The following is a 16,155-nucleotide window of genomic DNA, read 5'->3' on the forward strand; positions in this document are numbered from 1 at the left end:
ATTGAAAAACAACTAAGCAACAATGGAGAAATCAATAAATTTTAAGATTTAGTTAAGAACACTGAAAGACATTTGGCAGAATTAGGAATATGCAAACCTCATAAGATCGAGATAATTTTTTTTAATTAACCACTTACTTGGAGTTAATAGCCAGTCTTAAATTAAGTGAAAAAGTTTAATTTTACAGGGTGAAAAAGAACTAGGAAAAGTAAAGGGAGTTCACTGTATCTGTGGTTAGGTTTCAGTTTTGCGCTTCAGCAGACATGTGTGGAAATTTTCTTTGAAGTATCTTCTCTTTCCTTCTCTTTAAATTCTTCTTCTTGGTTTCACTACGTAAGTACTTTTCAAGCCTCAGTCTAAAATAAAAAGCAGAGCAGCAATTGGACAGGTACAATCAATGCTTTCTGTCCTCATCCTTCATTTAGATCCATATCTATATAAAGAGTCATCCCCTTGCCTCTTCTCACATGGCTTGACCCCTATAAGTACTGATGTACTGGTATCTAATACCAGAAATATTTAGTGCAAACAGTTTCATGTATATTGTGTACTGGTAAAAAGAGAACATTAACTTTTTTCCATCCAACCTCAATTACACAGTGGAACACCTGTTACTGCTTAGGGAGTTCACATAAAGTAAAAATGTGATAAATGCTGATAAAAGCACAAATCAGTCTCGAGTTGGTCTGAAAAAATGATTGAGTCCTTATGACTTTTTATTGGATTTCCCAATCACGATCAATGTAGCTCATTTGCTAGATCCGAAGGGGGAGTCCTGGTACTACTTCTTGCCATTTTGCCACCCAGGCTATTTTTCAAAAAGCACATCTACTGTTAAAGAAGATGTCACAAATGAGGATTTTCTTTAAAAAAAGTATAACAGTCCCCAAAGGCAATTTCAAAGCAAGCCCAAAGAAGTGGCAATGAATCTCATTGTGTTAAAAAATAAATGTTACGGTGTGGATTCAGTTTGGACAAATCAGCACGGGTCATCAGGAGAGATTTTATTCAGAAGAAATGGTTTATCAAGTGGCTCCCTAAAAAGTCATGAGATAAAGATTGGTTAGTGTAAGATTTATACCGTGGTGGGCTCAGAAGGCCAAGATGGGAAAAGGAGATTTAATCCTTTGAGCTATGGGAAGCCACGAAAGGGTAGTGTGCTAACAAACTTCAAATTTTAAAAGTAATACTAATAGATTGAAATCACTGGATTTAGGGGAGAGAGTTGAAGAGGAAGGCTTTTCTCTGTTGAGGAAAACTATTCTAATTTTTGCTTAGGGAAAAAGCAGTTCCATGCTGAATGTCAGAAACAGTATTTTGATTTTAATCTTATCCTTTTCTTTGGTGAGTGAAAAGAGAATCTTTCTAGTTGATCATGGAGAATACAAAGGTAAGAACTAAGCCTTTAGCACTTAAGAGACCAAAAGTGAAAAGACTACTTTTTTGCCCGAGATAAACATTCCTATTAACAGAAGCTAGAAGGGGACAATTAATGAAAGTCATTCTGAAGGAAAGTCATTCATATGCATACGTGCACATGAATTTATACTCCACCAAATCTATGTTGTGTGAGCATGCAGAGATTAGATCTAGGGGTAAACTGAAAGATTGGACTCTGAAGTCTATGATAAATTTCTAAGTTCACCAGATGGAGTAAAATTTGAAGTTCAAATTTTCAAAGCAAGAGATTAAACGAGCAAGCAAATAAAGGCCAATTTTAACATCTGAAAAAAAAATTGGTAGTAGCTAAGCAATCCATGTTTACAAAAGCAAAAGAAAGTAATGTGTCAAAATAACACTTGGACTTTTCTAAGCCTAAGGAAAATGGCATGAGACCCTGCTGTTGAAGGAATTATTGGGGAAATAGGAGTTGAATGATAGAGATAATGGGGGGTCACTAAGATCTAGAGAGGAAATTCTGAAAAACAGAGGCTGGTGGCAACTGGGGGGAGAAAGCCAGAAACACAAAATTAAATCCTGTTTCCCGTTAAGAGCTGCAGCATAAAAAGCTGTTGGGAGACAATATTATCTCTGACATTTTCTCATAAATGCTGACTCAGACTCTAGACAGTCCAGGTTGAGCTCCCTGACTTTCAGCTCTATCTTCCATTCTCCATAGCATCTGCTGACATTAAGCAGTTGTTTAACTCATTTATGTATATTTAGTAAGAGGCTGTGTCAGAGACTGTCCTAAGTGCTGGGACTACAAAGCTGGAAAACAAATTTACATTCCATAGAGAGAACCAACATATACAAGTCAACATATACAAGGGAGTAAATGGGGGGAAGGACTAGTTTACCAAGAATTACTAGTAATTGGAGTGTTCAGTTTAGCACCGTGCCATTCTGAAGGAACTTGGGGGTTCTATCTTCTAGGAAGACAAAGAATTACAAACCACGTGGGTATAGCCTACATAAAGGCAAAGCTGCTGTCTGAGTTACTACAAACTGGGTGATTTGCCTTGACCTTAGAGTTTATGCAAGAGGTATAAGGTATAATGTAAATAATCTGAGAAGAGAGGCTGAATCCAGACTAACAGCCCAAGTATCCAAACAGATTGGTTTGTATTTCACGCATGAAGCAACAGGGGGCAGGAGTGTGCTATGGCTAGAGTGCTTTGGGAATGGCCATTTGCCAAGGGAGGAAAGGGAGTAGACTTGAAGAAGGATGACAGATGAGGAGGCTGAGGAGTGGCCAAGGGAGGGTAAAGATTCAAAGGAAGGCAAGATTACAACCAACAAGAGCCAATGACTGATGGACTGGATATAGGAAAGGAAATAAGAGTGAAGAATCAAGGGTGACACCAGAGTTGGGAACCTGAGTGACTCCAGTCTACCCTACCAAAGTTCTTTAAATCATCCCTTGTGAGTCTTCCAGGTTTACTTCATGCTACTTCCATTCGAGAATCCTTAAACCTGACATCTATTTTCTGCCTGCAGGCCTCTGCCCAAGCTGTACTCTCTGCCTACAATGTGATTCTTCCTCTTCTCCCCTTCTTAGAACTTGCAGTTCCATTGAAACTGAGCTCAGTTATCTCTTACATGACATCTTTCCTGTGTGTTAGTACTCTCCCATTTAAAAAAATGTATTCTGTAATTACTCTCATCAGTGTCCATACGATCTCCCTCCAATACAATGCAGACTTCTTGATAGCAGAGGTAGTTTTCACCCAGGCCCAGTGCCTGGCACACAGGAAACCCTTAATAAATGCTCTGAACTGAATGAGAATTCTCAGGTTCGTTCTAGGCTCAGCTCCTATGCCACCTCTGATGGGAAGCCATTCCTGACGCCCTCCTGGTCTAAGCACTCTCCCCTCTCTCAAAGAATGAAGCACAAAGCTATTTGGAGCTTGTAGCCTCAAACTGGATCCCTTACAAGGGGGACAGATCATTTGGTTTTCTTTTTATATTCTCACCACCTAGGACAGTGCCTTCTACATAGTGGGTGATTAATAAGGCTTGTTGGATTAAACTTTCTGAGGATGTCTCTTAAGGAGTTATTAGAGCAGCGGTTCTCAACCTCTCCATGTGTAGCAATGAGAGTACATCATGCATATCGGGCATTTACATTCCGAATCAGAACTGTAGCAAAATGACAGTTTGGAAGTAGCCAGCACAATCATTTTTTGGTTTGGGGTCACGGCAACATGAGGAGCTGTACTGCGGGGCCCCGGCATTAGAAAGGTTGAGAACCACCGAGTTAGACCCTTACAATTTTGTCCCGGGGTCTACAGAAGACGTGCTTCATTCACAAGATCACTGTGCCTACCTGACAAACTTATCCACAAAAGGCATTGTAAAGTACTTCTTTTTGGTGTATCTTTTGTTGAGGTACCAGGGTATTGGCCACTGCTTGTACTTGTACCTATGAATAAAACATAAACGGCATCGCCTTTTAGACAGAGCATCGACACATATTTACCTGGCTTAGTGTTAAAAACTCATTGCCACTTAATGACATTAGCTTCTTGATGTAAGGACATCAAGACTCAGTTTTGAGATATGGGGGAGGGGTACTTGGTTATAAGATGTTGCTCTAAAATCCATAATGTGCTGCGAGACTCCATGGGATCTGTGATTGCCTTCCCCTAGAGTGGATCACTACCTCTGGGGCTTGATAAACTGTTGTGGCCTCCTGGTGAGGGAACACTCTGAATTTAGGCTGATTCTCAGATCATTGTTTGGTCCAATCTCAAAGCCTCTTTAGCTTGGAAGGACTTGTCAGTTTGTACCCCAAAGGCATGATCTCTGAGAATCTTGGATCACTTCAACAGCCTGATGAAAGATCAGAGCTTTAAGGGAAGAAAAAACATCATTACAAGTCTGATTTCTGATCCCATGCCAAAATTGGTTCTATGAATCATTTGACAAACAAAATAATGGAGGGGGATAGAAGTTCAGAGGAGATACCAGAGTGTAAATATAATTTTGCCTGCTTCATAAGTTGGCCCAAGCTTTTCAGAGAAATAGTGGCAAACTATAGACAGATGCTGGCCAAAGAACATGTATTCTTGGAAACAGAAGCCCCATGAAATAACCTGCCCGCTCAGGTTACCGGGGGTCACCTGGAACTGGACATGTGAGTTCTAAGGTGAGATGATTATACATATGGATCTCTTCTGGAGAAAGATTTATAGAGATATAGGAAAAAATTAAGATTACACATCGGGAAAGGGCTCTATCACTTTTGTTAGGGTAAGTCAAAATTATTTGGTTTTTCAGTCCCCTGGAATCCTAAAAGTGGTTGATAGTTGAGCATCTTTCCTTATATTGTATATTTTCCAAATGTATGATGGTGCTGAGATTTCCTATCTTTGATTTTTGTGGTTGTTGTTTGGGAGGCTCCAGTTGGGTACAATAGTGGCATGGTACCCAGTGCATAAAGAAATATGAGGCAAAGGCATAGCCTCACCTTAAACATGAGAGTACAACCTATGTACATACCAGATGATATGCCCAAAAATGTCTTTCCTCCAGTCACCTGGTCTTGGGTATTCTTGACCTGTCTGAAGAAGTCTCAAAGCATCATCTCTTTCCTGAACCACTTTATCTAAAGCATCCATGGACTCTGTTACCTAGGAAGAGCAACAGGTAACTTAAAACTGAATCTTCTGCTACAAAATTCTGAAAAAACCTAGTCAAACCAATCTCAGGGTGATACTTTGTGCCAACTCTCTAATGAACATATCTAGATTTTCATTTGGGCTCATTTAAACAGGTTACAATTGCAGATGGCTATGTTCTTTACTTTCTTGGGAATAAGGATACTGGCAGAAAGAATACAGAAAGTTGCTGACTCTGCTGCTTACTCTGGGATATCAGGTTAGTTCTCCTTGCTTCAGTCTGCTCACCTATAAAAAGAGAAAGCTGAACTAGATGACCTTTTAGGACCTTTCCAGTTCTTGCTATGATGCCCATGTATAATCTATAGGCAAAACATATATTTATAATAAGGAACTAAAATTACATACCAGGACACTGGCAACTTGAAATATGGAAGGAATGAAGCTATAAATTTGAATCATTATTAAGCAGAGCTATTGGTTTCTGTACCCAAATCTAAAATCATACATATAAAACATAACACATGCACAATGTCCTAAAGTCTCAGTGCACTTTTAGGATATTAAAGCTTAGAATTTTTTTCTTTTTTTTTTTTAAAACCCTTACCTTCCGTCTTGGAGTCAATACAGTGTATTGGCTCCAAGGCAGAAGAGTGGTAAGGGTTAGGCAATGGGGGTCAAGTGACTTGCCCAGGGTCATACAGCTGGGAAGTGTCTGAGGTCAGATTCGAACCTAGGACCTCCCGTCTCTAGGGCTGGCTCTCAATCCACTGAGCTACCCAGCTGCCCCTTAAAGCTTAGAATTTTAAAGCTTCAATAGTTTAAAACTAAACTCAGACTTTTGGGACACCTTGTATTGAAAGTGATAAAATTACATTTCTTGAAACAATTTTCTGTAACTCAGGATTTTCAATGTGAACCAGACTTTAACTATAACGGAGGCCAATACTCTGGGTTTTACTCTACTTTCACTTAATTCCTTCCACAGCTACCAGGTTCTCCCTTCATAGAGTATGGATTGAGACCAAAAAAAATAAGTAGCTAAAAGAAGGCAGCCGCTAACCTGATATAGCAAGACTAAATATGGCCCATGCTGACTGCCATGGTTATGAATAAGTCCAGTCAACTGAGCCAAGCAATAAAAAAGATCCAGGACCTGCTTCTTCAGTTTCGATGCCAAACTTTACATTTCTCCACTTCCCCAAAGTCCTACCTTTTCTAATCGCTCTGGACTTGGCATTGGCAATCTCTGTCTTTTGGCCTCCTGCTCTAAAGTGAGAAGCATGTTTCTTTCTTTCAGCAGGACATACCTAAACCAAAGAATATAATAAAGCATGTAAGTCACCAGGTGTTTTAAAAAGCAGTGATTCAGTGGTGGACTTCCGGGTAAACATGGTGGCAGTCTAGACGCAAGACTTGTCCTACCCTCAGCACCCACCGATATAAACTACCATAAAAGACCAAAAAAACCCAAATTCATAAGAATGAAGGAACTCTACAGTAGGGCACAGCATTGAAGGTACATGGGATTTGGGCATTTCCACACCATAAGGGGGTGAAAAAGCTCCCACCATTCACTATGATCAGGTGGGATTTATACCAGGAATGCAAGGATGTTTTAATATTAACATAATTGACCATATCAACAAGCAAACCAACAAAAATCACATGATTATCTCAATAGATGCAGAAAAAAGCCTTGACAAAATACAACACTCATTCTTACTGAAAACACTAGAAAGTATAGGAATAGAAGGGTCTTTCCTAAAAATAATAAACAGTATTTATCTAAAACCAGCAGCCAACATCATCTGCAGTGGGGATAAACTAGATGCATTCCCAATTAGATCAGGAGTGAAGCAAGGATGCCCATCATCACCTCTATTATTCGACATTGTAGATGAAAACGCACAAAGACAATTGTCATTCTCGGTCACCGAGAGACTACTACTACTAATATTTAACATTGTACTAGAAACACTAGCAGTAGCAATTAGAGAAGAAAAAGAAATTGAAGGTATTAAAATTGGCAATGAGGAGACCAAGCTACCACTCTTTGCGGATGACATGATGGTCTACTTAAAGAATCCTAGAGATTCAACCAAAAAGCTAATTGAAATAATCAACAACTTTAGCAAAGTTACAGGGTACAAAATAAACCCATGTAAGTCATCAGCATTTCTATATATCTCCAACACATTTCAGCAGCAAGAATTAGAAAGAGAAATCCCATTCAAAATCACCTTAGACAATATAAAATACTTAGGAATCTATCTGCCGAGACAAACACAGGAACTATATGAACACAACTACAAAACACTTTCCACACAACTAAAACTAAATCTAAACAATTGGAAAAAGATTAACCACTCATGGGTAGAATAAGCTAACATAAAAATTACCATCCTTCCCAAACTTATTTACTTATTTAGTGCCATACCCATCGAACTACCAAAAAACTTTTTTTTACTGAATTAGAAAAAACCATAACAACGTTCATTTGGAAGAACAAAAGATCAAGGATATCCAAGGAAATCATGAAAAAAAAATGTGAAGGAAGGTGGCCTTGCAGTACCAGATCTCAAACTATACTATAAAGCAGTGGTCATCAAAACAATATGGTACTGGCTAAGAGACAGAAAGGAGGATCAGTGGAATAGACTGGGGTAAGTGACCTCAGCAAGAGAGTCTATGACAAGTCCAAAGATCCCAGCTTTTGGGACAAAAATTGACTATTTGATAAAATCTGCTGGGAAATTGGAAGACAGTGTGGGAGAGATTAGGTTTGGATCAACACCTCATACCCTACACCAATATAAACTCAGAATGGGTGAATGACTTGGTCATAAAGAAGGAAACTATAAGTAAATTATGTCAACACAGAATAGTATACATGTCAGACCTTTGGGAAAGGAAAGATTTTAAAACCAAGTAAGACTTAGAAAAAGTCACAAAATGTAAAATAAATTAAATTAAAAAGGTTTTGTACAAACAAAACCAATGTAACCAAAATTAGAAGGGAAGTAACAAACTGGGAAACAATCTTCATAACAAAAACCTCTGACAAAGGTCTAATTACTCAAATTTACAAAGAGCTAAATCAATTGTACAAAAAATCAAGCCATTCTCTAATTGATAAATGGGCAAGGGGCATGAATAGGCAATTTTCAGTTAAAGAAATCAAAACTATTAATAAGCACATGAAAAAGTGTTCTAAATCTCATAATCAAAGAGATGCAAAGCAAAACAACTCTAAGGTATCACCTCACACCTAGCAGTTTGGCTAACATGACAGCAAAGGGAAGTAATGAATGCTGGAGGGGATGTGGCAAAGTTGGGACATTAATGCATTGCTAGTGAAATTGTGAATTGATCCAACCATTCTGGAGGGCAATTTGGAACTATGCCCAAAGGGCGGTAAAAGACTGTCTGCTCTTTGATCCAGCCATAGCACTGCTGGGTTTGTACCCCAAAGAGATAATAAGGACAAATACATGTACAGGAATATTCATAGCTGCTCTCTTTGTGGTGACAAAAAATTGGAAAATGAGGGGATGCCCTTCAATTGGGGAATGGCTGAACAAATTGTGGTATATGTTGGTGATGGAATACTATTGTGCTCAAAGGAATAATAAAGTGGAGGAATTCCATGGAGACTGGAACAACCTCCAGGAAGTGATGCAGAGTGAAAGGAGCAGAACCAGGAAAACATTGTACACAGAGACTGATACACTGTGGTACAATCCAATGTAATAGACTTCTCCATTAGTGCCAATGCAGTGATCCTGAACAACCTGGAGAGATCTACGAGAAAAAAAAACAACAAAAACTATCCACATTCAGAGGAAAAACTGTGGGAGTAAAAACACCAAAGAAAAAGAACTACTTGATTACATTGATTACATGGGTCGAAGGGATGTGGTTGGGGACGTAGACTCTAAATGAACATCCTAGTGCAAAATTCAACAGCATGGAAATAGGTTCTGATCAAGGACTGATCACTGATGGACACATATAATACCCAGTGGAATTGCGCGGTCGGCTACTGGGAAGGGCCCGGGGAGGGGAGGGAAGAATAGAATATGATTTTTTGTAACCAAGGAATGATGTTTGAAATTGACCAAATTAAAAAAAAAAAGAAAGCATATAATAAGTTAAAAAAATAATAAAACAAACAAAAAATAAAAAGCAGTGATTTCTGAATTACTACTCTACAGTCAAACATTTCTTAGAAAATCCACAAAAATCTTTTTAGGCTGATTACCACTACAGGGAAGTATATTCAACTTAATTTAAAAATAAACTGATTTATTACTATAGGCAGAGTATTGTGTCTATACAAATCTGCGCCTGTTTGTTCATTTGGCCATTATTGCACTAGATTTTACTATGTGGAAAGTTGTGGGGAATATAGAAGTACAAGACAACACATCTCCTTTCCTAAAAGCTATAATCTGGCTAGGGAGAGAGACGCATGAACATTTGTACAATACAAGGCAGCATCTGGTAAACAGTATATTAATAATACAGATAATAAAAGATATAGGAGTTTGAAGGAAGAGGTCCTTTCTGGCTAAGGGAAATATAGTAAGTTTCATGGAGAAGGGAGGATTTGGGATCTGAAGGATGAGGAGGGATTTAACTGGGGAGAGATGGCAGGGCAGGCTAAAAAAAGAAAATAGCATGGGCAAGGACATAGGGATTTCTTTAGGCTAAGGTGGGGAGGGAAAATGAATGACTTTAGTTTTAGGCCTGTTGGGTTTGAGTATGACCCAAATTGACAGATTAAGAAACAGTGACAATGCTTTGTTGACATGATCATTTTTTACAAAGAATAATCTTAATGAATGGTTTTTCTGAGTCGTTAATGGTTATTTTAATTATCCATTAAACAGTCATTATTTTCTAATACCTTTTTCTGTCTTTTGAATTAAAATTATGGGTGAATATTATGAAATAAACCCCACCTAAATTTCTCAAACCACCCAGAAAAATATTGACTATAAAAGGATACAAAACCTGAAGTAGGAAAAGGGTGGAAATGTAGCTCTGTTCATGAGACCAATTCAATTCCTACTTGTTTCCACTTATTAATTACTCATGGCAAAATTCGTAACTAAAACGTAGAATGATATATAGTTTGTTGTTATGGGCTCTAATCCATAGTAAAACTATGAAAGGATGTTAGTGAAGATATTCACTGATGGAAAATAGGGAATGGTCATATGGCAAGAAGTAGGTCTAACCATTGCACAACCCACATGCTCCACTGGTATTCATATAAAGTCAAAAGAAATTAAGGAAGGACTCTAGTACATGGACCCAATGCATTCTAGGAAGGACCTACATTAGTAAATCACAGTTCTTTATGGCTGGTTCTATTGAGCTAGAAAGATCTGAATTATGGACAATGGACAACACCTGTTTTCTAGAGACCAGCTGATTTAGGCTTAGAGGAATGGCCACCAGAAGCATGGTCACCACAGGATGAATTCTCTGAGCTCCAGCCTACTCTGTCTCTAAGGAGTGAGGTAGCAAGGTTGTGACCCACCCTAGTGGGAGAAGTACTCAGTGATGTGCAGTCACAGCTCTTTTGAGTATTGAATGTAGTCTAAATATACCTACCAAAGCTTATGCAAATCTTCATTACTCTTGCACCTTAACTGTTCATGGGTCCATGCGGCACCTGTTAAAATCAGAGATGAAATAAATATGTATTTTTAGAAGTCAAAATATTTAAAAACTTTATCTCCTTTTCAGCTTTCCATGATCTCTGAAATAACATGAGCTTATCAATTAACCATCATTGAGTATTTTTATTTGCTAGCCTTCGGCTAAGTACTGGGGATAAAAAGAAAAAGTGAAGTGGTTCCTGCCCTCAAGGAGTTTACATTCTACATTTAAAAGTATATGCAAAATTAAAAAAAGGCAGTTAAAACAATTTTGGGAGGGAACTGCATGAACAGCTGACAGGTTCAGGAAAGATATTATGGAGAAGATGGTGGTTGAGTTATATCTTGAAGGAATAAGAGATTCTGTGAGGTGGAGCTGAGGTGCACATTTCTGGCACGGGGGTGGCCAACGCAAAGGCAGGGAAGCCTGAAATGGAGTTCTCTGAGTGAAGAACAAGTTTGACTGGGCCAGATAGTGCAAAAGGAAGGATACTATATAGAGAAGGCTGAAAGGATAGGTTGGCACCAGGTTGGGAAAGGCTTCAGAAGCAAAACAGAGCAGGTTTATACTCTCAGTTAAGAAAAATTGTTTCTACAGCTGGGAAGAAGATGGATTGGGGAAGGGAGAGAACTGAGGCAAGAGAACCAATTAGGAGACTATTTCAATAATGTAGGTGAAAGGTGATGAGGGCATGGCCTAAGGAGGTGGCTTTCAGATTAGAGAGAAGGAACGGGCTGCTGGAGATGTAAAGGTTGAAACAGCAACTTCTTGGGTGAGGGAGAGAAGTCGTCTAAATCAGGAGGGTTAACCCTCCCACATGTACACCATTCCTGAGAGCAGCCCGGATTAAAATGGGAAATACTTAATCATAAATGAAAGTACAACAAAATGTAGATAATACTTTATTTTAAGATGGAAGTCAATATACAGCCTGAATCTTTATGTAGCATTTAGTTGCCTCCTATTTGAGTCTGACACTATAGATCTTAATTTTTTTTTGCCAGAGCAACCAACAAATAGCAAAACTGATAGTCCTTTAGCTTATTCTGGTAGAAGCTTCAAATGGCATTAAAACAGGAAAGGGAAGTAAACCAGACATGATCTGGTCAAGAGCCCATGAATAATGAGAAGACAACCATTGGTATTTATTTTTGACTAAGAAGTACTGAAATTATCAGATGGCTCTGTACTCTTCCTGATGTTTGTGCTCCCTCCACTGGTGCATATCATAATCTATCCCTACTTTTTCATCTTGTAGGATTCTTGTCCCACTAGAAAAACTCTCCGGTATATTTATCCTGTGTTGCTGGAGGCCCTTTTCTGATTCTTTTAGTGCTTCAGGAATACCAGGGCCTCTTTCAGGCTGCCCATCGCTTATATTCTGATTTCCTGGGTAATCTGACTACTTTTCTGGTCATACACACATCCTTGATATCTTTTATATCACTTCCCCCATCACAGTCCTCTTGGACAACACATGCAGCATATAGTAAGATCTTGATCACCTGTCCTTCTGCTTCTTCGACAACATAATTTCCTATAATTTGCAATCACCTAGCCACAAAGGGACAATATGAGTGTTTAAAAGAAAAACTTTGGTGACAAGGAACAATTTGGGATTATCAAAGGCAATGAGCAATTTTCTGAAAATGCTACTCAGTCCATTTCCCCCTTCTAATTCAATTCTGAGCCCAGTTTACTGTGGAGCTAGAGATGGGTACTGAGGGAGTAAATCAATGATATGTCAGAAACAATCTGGAAAAAATATATTCCACATTTACTTGTTTTTCTGTAGCTCCAGTCTTTTAAGGTAACTATGGAACTCATTTAGGAGTGCTCAGGGCTTGTAAAATCTCTATTAAAGTAGAAAAAGTTTCAACTTCTACATATTTATTCATCTATAATGAAGTAAGGCACTGTCCTATGAATAAAAAGACAAAAATGAAATCATCCTGTCTTCATGGAGCTTATAAGACAGGTACAAGTACAATGGAATTTGAAGAGAAGGTAAGAACTTAAAATGCAAATATCTTACCTGATTTGACTGTTTCTGCTCCCCAATTTTTTGGATCATCAAAAAATTCTTCTAGTCCTTTCCTTGACAAAGTAGTATGAATTAATTTATATTGATGGAAGGGATTGATGTTGGCTCTAATCTTGTTTAACAAACTGAAAGTAAACCTACAAATGAGCACAAAAAACCAACAATGAAAAGTTCCAATATATAAAATTTTGTGGGCAAGGAAATGAATGATTTCCCTGTCTATACTGTTAAAATCCAATCTGGGGCTTCCTCATATTAAAAACAACAACAATATTCAAAATGCTTTAAGGCTTTTCCTTTCAGACTTCATAGTATTTTGTTTTGTAAGTCTAATAATATTATACATTAGTATCTGTTTTGTTTTGTTTTTCACTCCATTGGGGTAGGGAATATGTTATTATTCTGCATTTTTATATATCTATAATGGATTCAGTCTTGGCTAACAAAAATAGTAAAAATTGTCTTTTATGAGAAATAAAGTAAAAATTGAGTCATTTAATTTGATACTATTCAATAAAGTTGTATAAAAACCTATTATCTATAGTACACTGTGCAGGTGCTAGAAAAATGAAGACACAAATACACATAACATACATACCACACATTCTGCCCCCTTCCCTACATTCTCTGATGGAAACTACTGATACAAAAGGGAGCATATACCTGGTATAATACAGAGGTGCTAAATTCATTGCTCCCAAACCTGGCCCAACCAGATTAAAATAATGACAAGGAAATATTTAACAATGACATAAATAAAAATACAGCATGTTAATTTGTGGTTTTCTAAGAGCATATGCTTTCAGGGGTCTGTTTCTTTTTGAGTTTGCTACCACTGGGAGTGGACAGGGCACTAAATTTGGGAATTGGAAGGACTGAGGCCATCGAACATTCCTAATTTGCAATAAGTAACATTAACACTTGCATTATTTAACTCAAAGGGTGGTTGTGAAGAAGTAATTTGCTTTTTGTTACATATGTGCTTTTTGAGGTTGTGGGAAAATAACAACTACTGAACATTTGGGTTAATGGGAAAAGGGCTGTTGGGCATGTGTCAAGGAAGTCCATCCCTTCCCCCTCCTGAGTAGCTTGACCTGTCCATCAAACATTCTGGACATAACCCTGCGCCAGGTTTGCATCCCTCTACATGTTGTATGTCAATAAAAGTCAAGGCTTTGGGGCTTGAGAGAAGGGAGAAGCAAGAAGAGAAGGAAGAAGTCGAGAATGGAGCAGGCAGGTGAGAGGGAAGGAGGAAGAGAATTGTAGGCTAGGGACCATGTGGTTACTTAAGAGGAATAATTGTCTACTCTTTCTAGTAAACTTCATAAAATATATATCTGGGTAGAAACATTATTTCAATTCTTACAGGCAGTTCTACTTCTCCCTTATGGTATTATTCTGGAGCCATCTGTAATTACAACTCATATTTACGTAATCATAGGGCAACTAGATAGCACAGTAGAGTACTAGATTTGGTGTTGGGAGCATCTGGGTTACTTCCTGGCTGTGTGACTGGGCAAGTCACTTAACCCTGCTTGCCTAGCCTTTGCCCTTCTATCTTAGAGTTGTTACTAAGAAAGAAAGGATTAAAAAAAATGTATATATTCATTTAAAGTTTACAAATTACTTCTTTAAAACCAGCCTTTGGGGTAAGTATTGCAAGGGTTAGTTTTACATATTGACAGAGCAGAAATTGTCTTTGATCTCTTTTTGAATTTCCAGATTTAAGTACTTAATCAATGTTTAGGTACTAAACAACCTGCACTGGAAAAAGTCAGTTCCTTACCTGAGAGGTTCCTATTTCATGTAATCACATCTATTCCCTATCTTTAATTGTAAAAGCATAAATCCATAGTAGTTTCTCCTTCTTAGTTATTTTCTTCACCAATGGATACGATTCATTATATTCATATTCAATATATATTCATTATACTTGAAGAGGCTGGAAAACACTAGACTGTACTTCTGAGAGATCATAAGACTTGATGCCAGAAGGGACCTTGGAGATCATTTAGTTCCCTTCATTTTACAGATAGGGAAACTGTGACACAAAATTGCTGATTGACTTGCCTAGTCTAGTGTATTCCCATGTCCATGATACTTAAGGGATCCACTACATAAATGGATATTCATTAATCTGTTATTCAGCAATTCCCACATTGTCTTAGGATTCAGAAAGAGAAGGGACCTTGGAGTTCATCTAGCCCTTGTCAAAGTTCACTTAAATAGCAGAAACACATTTCTAGAGCTTTAAATTTGAAAAGTAGTTTAGATTCATTAAAAAACACAATAATTTACTAAATATGTTCCAAGCACTATGCTAGATCTTTGAAGATATAAATATAAAAGTAAATCGCCAATCTTAAGCGAACTTTCTATTAAGAAGATACATATGTATAGGCAAGTAAAGTGGGATAACTATAAAATAAATATTGAATGATGGGAGTGGGAAGACCTGACAAATGAGGGGCTGCATTTTAGCCAACTAACATTTATTAGATGCCTATTATGTGTTCTGGCACAAGTGTAGGAGACGAGATCTGAACTCGGGCTTTCCTATTCCAGGAGGAGGACCACCAAAACAATTTATAGTCAATAAGGTGCCATACATATGGTCAAAATTTTGCTCATGAATTGAAAGGGGCGGTTTCTTCTCCACCTCAACATCCTCCAAAAGTACAAGGATTCTGGATCATTTTCACGTGCTGGGTGGGCAGGGTTTGGGTTTCTTGTGGCGCCTCCTATGATCTCTATCTGTAAAATGGGGCCCCTTCCATCTCGAGATCTGCAGCGGGTCAGCAGAATCAGGGTAGAGGTCACTGGATAAGAAACTGAAAATCTGGGGTGGAGGTGGGGACTGACGTTCCTAGAGGGAAGTACGCTCCGGGAGAATCACTAGAGGCCACCCCGGGAGTCAACCCGCTCATTTTACGGATGGGAAAACTGGGGCATTAGGGGGTGGGGCGCACAGGTCCATCGCCTTGGCATGGGCCCTGGCACACAGGAGGCGCTAAATAAATGTCAGCTGGCTACTCTGGGTCGGGAGGGCAAGCTGAAGTCAAGCAGGGGCCCGCGCCGGGAGAGTAGCCAGAGGCACTGACCAGATCCCCATTCTACAGATGAGAAAGCTGCGGCCTGGGTCCCCCGGCCTCCCCGCCCAGACCACCTACCCTGGGCTGGCGGCGGGGGCCAACGAGCCTGCTAACCTTCCGGGCCCCTTCAGGGCGGTGGCGAAGCCCCGACATACAGTTATTAGCCGTCCCGCCGCCATAGTCACTGGGTTCCCCTCATGCTGCACTTACACAGCTAGTATTGGCGTCACTTCCGGCTCTCCCGTCCCGCCCCTTCTGAAGCCCCGCTGACTGGAACTGTTGA

General features: G+C 38.9%; 1 protein-coding gene across 2 annotated transcripts; it reads right to left on the reverse strand.

Annotated features, from left to right (window-relative positions):
* Positions 1–23: 23 nt before the first annotated feature.
* On the reverse strand, positions 24–16,145 carry MRPL47 (mitochondrial ribosomal protein L47). Of its 2 annotated transcripts, none has more exons than XM_003341865.3 (7): positions 15,951–16,145; positions 12,772–12,917; positions 10,689–10,749; positions 6,277–6,373; positions 4,945–5,075; positions 3,770–3,865; positions 24–356 (listed from the first exon to the last, which is right to left on the reverse strand). In XM_003341865.3, exons 1-7 carry the CDS (start codon positions 16,049–16,051, stop codon positions 242–244), a joined length of 747 nt encoding a protein of 248 aa, XP_003341913.1. In that variant the 5' UTR covers positions 16,052–16,145; the 3' UTR covers positions 24–241. The 2 variants fall into 2 exon arrangements, with proteins under 2 accessions (XP_003341913.1, XP_056663449.1); XM_056807471.1 differs by having other exon boundaries at positions 15,987–16,139.
* Between the last annotated feature and the right edge of the window lie 10 nt (positions 16,146–16,155).

The sequence above is a fragment of the Monodelphis domestica genome, chromosome 8 (genome assembly GCF_027887165.1).
Source record: "Monodelphis domestica isolate mMonDom1 chromosome 8, mMonDom1.pri, whole genome shotgun sequence".
Classification (NCBI taxonomy): Eukaryota; Metazoa; Chordata; class Mammalia; order Didelphimorphia; family Didelphidae; genus Monodelphis; species Monodelphis domestica.